Source organism: Miscanthus floridulus, chromosome 17 (genome assembly GCF_019320115.1).
Source record: "Miscanthus floridulus cultivar M001 chromosome 17, ASM1932011v1, whole genome shotgun sequence".
Classification (NCBI taxonomy): Eukaryota; Viridiplantae; Streptophyta; class Magnoliopsida; order Poales; family Poaceae; genus Miscanthus; species Miscanthus floridulus.
This window is the reverse complement of record NC_089596.1, coordinates 109,051,776-109,056,771: the sequence shown is the minus strand read 5'-3', so window position 1 is coordinate 109,056,771 and position 4,996 is coordinate 109,051,776. Positions and strand designations below refer to the sequence as shown.

The window sequence follows — 4,996 nt, the reverse complement described above, 5'->3', positions numbered from 1 at the left end:
AGTCTGAAACTAAAAAAACATGACTGAAAAATGAAACAAAGAAACAATGAAAAAAAAACTATCAATTACGAAACACATTTGAACCTCCAATCTTCCTCAATTCATCACCATGTTTTTTCCCCGATTAGGATGGCAAAGACATTACATTCAGAATTTTACAAGAGATGCATCAGCACTGCAAAGAAAGATGCGGTAGTGTGTAGGACTGAATGAAGCAATGCTGAACTAAAGTTACAGCATTTAGAACACATGATCGAAGACGAAAACCACCAAGAAGAGCTCCGATATACTGGATGATACTTAAATATACTGAACTGGTTTTAGAGCAGATCAGAATAGTAGCCTCTCCAATCTGCTACTCGTGCCATGGGAAATCCCTCTCAGTGCCCAAAAATCTTTTTCAGTATCAGGCGCACATCGAGCTGGGAAGGTCAGGCTCGGGTTCACCATGCGCACACCCATGTGTATAGAATACAAAAGCGGGGCGAGCTTCGGTGGGCGGCTGGAGGCTCGGCCATGGCTGGGGCGGGCACGCGTGGAGGTCTCACGGTCCTGTGACGGAGGTCCTGCGAGCTCCCGCGGCGGGCCATGGCGGTCTGCGTGCTCCGGCGGCGGGCGGCGGGCGACGGACGGCGCGGCCACGGAACGCTGGCGGCCGGCGGCGCAGCCACGGAGGCGGGAGGAGCTCGGACCAATAAAAACTGAAATTACAAAATGAAATTAATAACTGAAATTGCTAGCTGAAATTAAAAACTAAAAATAAAAACTGAAATCACAATGAAATAGGGCGAAGTTCTCAGACCAATGCGGGATACTGCTTCGCTTGCAGTCTAACACGCCTCTTATATTCTGTAGGATCCTGCAAAGCCAAATAAAATGTTACAAACGTGATTGGCTATCTGAACTTCAAAACTAAGGAATAAGGTTTTGGGCAAACAATATCTATGTTGTGGTCCATCAATTTTGACTAACCTGGATAAAAAGGTGATAGCCATCTGTTTGAGCAGGGTCAGCAGGATTTGGCTGATCTAGCAAGTCCTGGATACCGATGAAAACCTGCATAACAGTAATAGCTGGCCTCCAACCCTGACAGATTTTTTTTTTGGAACAGTAAGGCCATGAAATCAGTATAGCATCACACAGGGCTACCAAAATGATTGCAAAGCTTACGCTGTCCTCGTTAAGGATCGAAAGGCAGACTATTCCAGAAGGATAGACTTTTGGGAGGAAGAAACCTGAGGGAACTTGCACTTGGGAGGATTGCTAGGGTAATCCTCACTAAAATGAAGTGTTAGAGGGAAGTATCCACCTTCCCAATCAGTCTGGCAAAGAAATAAAGATGGGAATCAGTTAAAAGTTCAAACTGCACTATCTTATTACAGACAGCTCAGTTAAACATCATCACAATAATATGGAAACAAGTGCTGCTACCTAAGTTGGTGAAAATCCTATCCTTGCACAAGAATTCAGTGGTGTAACCTGAAACAAATAACTAAAAGCATCCAATACAGATAACAAGTAAAACGAGTCTTCTAATCTAAAAGATTAGAAACGAGTCTTCTAATCTAAAGGATTAGATTAGTGATTATCCTAGTTGTCCATGGCTTATATAAACAACCTTACTTTACATGTCATGGTTAGTAAGATAAAACACAAAGAGCCAAAGTATATGCTGGTATGATAAAACTGGCTTAAGTTATAGGCCGCCCCAGCGTGTACATTAGAGATACGAAGGCACGCCGAATAAGCGGCCTCCCAGGGTGTCTTCCTATTTAATTGGTGCGTTAGATAGAAATTCTACGACTCAGATGAATCGCGTCACAACCAGTCTTCCTCCATGCATTCGGCAATGGATAGATGAAATAAGTGGACGCATTCAATGAAATAGATGAAAAATTGAATGGCCATGCATGCAAGGACAATATAGGCCCCGTTTGGCTTACCCCATATTCGGCTTGTTTTTTCAGCATGAACAGTGTTTTTCTCTCATAACAATTCAGCTAGAACACCATTTTTCAGTCAGTTTTAGCCAAGATTCAGCAAGCCGAATGAGGCCATAAACGTGTACTTTGCATGCAAAAAAAAAAAAAAAATTACTACGGCATGCAGGTGATGTGCCGCAGCTACCACGGGGCCATGCTACGGTACTAGCAAACGCCGCAGCGCCACGGCGGCAGCAACAGCATCGCACGGCAAGCTCACCTCACCCCACCCCACCTCTGCAACCAAAGCTCCGGCCTCCCGATCAGGATCACACTGACCCCCGCGAGGCGTGCCGGCGTCCAGTGGTTGCGCCGAGGGAGCCTTGGCTAGCGAGCGACAGCCACACACCCACCCACCAAGCTCGTGAGGAGCGCCTCCACGCCGGTCCTCGGCACGCTGCTCCCCTCCGGCAGCCACTTGCCGGCTGTCTCCTCACCGGCCGTCCAGTTCCCCGAGTCGCCGGTGGCCACCTACCACCCGGCGCCCATCTCCTGCCACTTGGCCGGGCCCGGGTCCGGGTCCGACCACGAGCGCTCGCGCGCCGGCATGCGCCGCACGTGCTCCGAGGACAACCTCGTGTCTCTGGCCGGTGGCCGTGCAGGCGACCACCACCACCTCCTCCCGCCGTCCGGCAAGGGCGCGCCCTGGGCGCGGCCGGTGCCGCTCGAGACCATCCAGTCGTTCAGGGGCCGGTAGGCATCCACCGACGACGAAGAGGACGAGGACGAGGACGAGGACGAGGAGGACGCGTACGAGGTGGAGCGGGAGTTGCGCTTCGGCCAGTTCAGCTTTGCCGGCGGTGGCACTGGCAGCACCTACTTGCAGGAGCACCCGCTGTTCCTGGCCAGGGGCCTTGGCATCGACCGCCTCGGCTCGGGCCTCCTCAGCGCCGACAGCGGCGGTGGCGGATTCAGTGGCAGCGACGGCGGCGGCACCGGGTTCGGTGGCAGCGATGGTGGCGGCGGCAGTAACTTGGTGGCGTCGGGGAACGGAGGGGACCGCTCCGGCTTCGAGATGCACTACAAGAAGATGATCGAGGAGGACTCCTGCAACGGTCTCTTCTTGAGGAACTATGCATAGTTCCTGTATCAGGCAAGCAGCAGTCTCATTCAATCGTTCTTCAGAATCTTGCAAAAGATTAAAAAATGTTTTTTTGTTTCTGAATTCTGATGGCGGCACCTGCACATTGGGTTTCAGGGTGAAAGAGGACTACGGCTCGTTTAGATCGTGAAAAAAAGCGAACCCGATGAACAGTACCATTTTCGTTTTATTTGGTAAATATTGTCCAATCGTGAACCAATTAGGCTCAAAAGATTCATCTCGTGATTTTCAACTAAACTGTGTAATTAGTTATTTTTTTTACCTATATTTAATACTCCATGTAAGCGGCTAAAAATTGATGTGATGGAAAAAAAGTGAAAAAACTTTGGAATTTGGAATGCATCTAAACGAGGCCTACAAGAGGGCAGAGCAGTACTACTCCCGTGCGATACTAGCCGACCCCGACGACGGCGAGCTCCTGTCGGAGTACGCCAAGCTGGTCTGGGACGTGCACCGCGACGAGGAGCGCGCCTCCAGCTACTTCAAGCGGGTGGCCAAGGCGTCCCCGCGGAACAGCCACGTCCTCGCTGCGCACGCCGCGTTCCTGTGGGACACGGACGACGAAGAGAGCGGTGCCGATGTGCGCAGCAGCTACGCGGGCTTCGCTCAGCCCGCGCACTCGTCGACTCTAGCTTCGGCGACCACCTGAACAGAACAACCTCTCCATCATCTCTGAACTCTGAAGTGAATGAATGGAGTAGCTAGCACGATAGTGCCCTGTGCTCATCTCTGTAGCTTACCATTAGAGATATGAAGGCACGCCCTCTAGGCGGTCTTCCATGTGTCCACGTATGTTCCATTTAGTTGGTGCGTTAGATAGAAATTCCACAACTGTCTAGGCGGCCTCCCAGGGTGTTCACATATGTTCCATTTAGTTGGTGCGTCCGATAGAAATTCCACGACTCAAATGAAATGCATCACAACCGGCCTTCCTCCATGCATTTGGCAGTGGATAGATGAAGCAAGTGGACGCATTCAATAAAGTAGATGAAAAAATAAATGACCATGCATGCAAGGACAATATAAACTGTAGGTGTACTTTGCATGCACCCATGCATGTAGAGGCACCTGTTCCTCCTCCAACTCTTGTCTATATAAGCATGTGACATCCATTGCTTCATCGCACCCCTCCTAGCCCTCCCAGTGTCTCCATGTGTCCTCCTTGTAGTTCATATACGAGGAATCAGTAGCTATGGCCTCAGAAGCACCCACTGTGGTGAGTCGACCCATCTTAGATAAAGGCAACCACGTCAACTGAGCCCATGAGTCCACTCCAGTCGGTTGATTTTTCCGACCTCCACGTTGGATGATGAGTCGCTTTTCTATCCCCACTGGAGAAGCCCTCATTGTAGTTCATCCCTACAGTAGTTTGTGTGTACATTGGCTATGTGTAAGCTCGCATATGTACCCGCCCCTGTTTGCCACCTTCAGATATATACATGTGGTGTGCGTTTGTGATGACATGTATTCCATATTGAATGAGAAGGAGTGTCTCCTAATCAAACTCTATTACCGTGTTAACAAGCAACTTGGCCGCAGAACGCTTGAAGCCTAAGCATTATTAGCATAATTCTAGGCAAGCACACTTACCTATGGCGGCAAGGACTAGCACACCCGCTGGCACCCAGTGGCAGTACTCTAAAAAATCCACGTGTACCTAGGGACATTCTATAAGTGCATTAACTTACCTGCCGTGTGTCATGTAACCAAAGACATACCGATACATATAAAGTCTACAATATTTCAGCTCGCTGGTAGACTATTCCAATGACTATGGACTATTTTTCTGCAACATTGTGGTTGCTCTTAGATTATGTTTTTGATGGTGTTTCAATTCCACGACTAAGTAAACAGTAGCATGCTCACAATATAAAAGTAGACAACCACAGGACATATATAATGGCCTGTTCGG

The 4,996-nt window shown here is 49.4% G+C and overlaps 1 protein-coding gene and 1 pseudogene across 1 annotated transcript; one reads left to right on the top strand and one right to left on the bottom strand.

The window, feature by feature from the left end:
* Positions 1-443: 443 nt before the first annotated feature.
* On the bottom strand, positions 444-1,948 carry LOC136516175 (uncharacterized). The gene is made up of 6 exons (XM_066509544.1): positions 1,944-1,948; positions 1,480-1,492; positions 1,236-1,322; positions 973-1,086; positions 803-859; positions 444-701 (listed from the first exon to the last, which is right to left on the bottom strand). Exons 1-6 carry the CDS (start codon positions 1,946-1,948, stop codon positions 444-446), a joined length of 534 nt encoding a protein of 177 aa, XP_066365641.1.
* Positions 1,949-2,103: 155 nt separating this feature from the next.
* LOC136516174 (uncharacterized) lies at positions 2,104-3,834 on the top strand (annotated as a pseudogene).
* The last annotated feature ends 1,162 nt before the right edge of the window (positions 3,835-4,996 follow it).

Coding starts and splice junctions, on each gene's coding strand:
- LOC136516175 (XM_066509544.1), bottom strand. Junction 1,087..1,235: donor CCAAGTGCAAGTTCCCTCAG/GTTTCTTCCTCC, acceptor AAAATCTGTCAG/GGTTGGAGGCCAGCTATTAC. Junction 702..802: donor CGAAGCAGTATCCCGCATTG/GTCTGAGAACTT, acceptor TTGTAATTTCAG/TTTTTATTGGTCCGAGCTCC.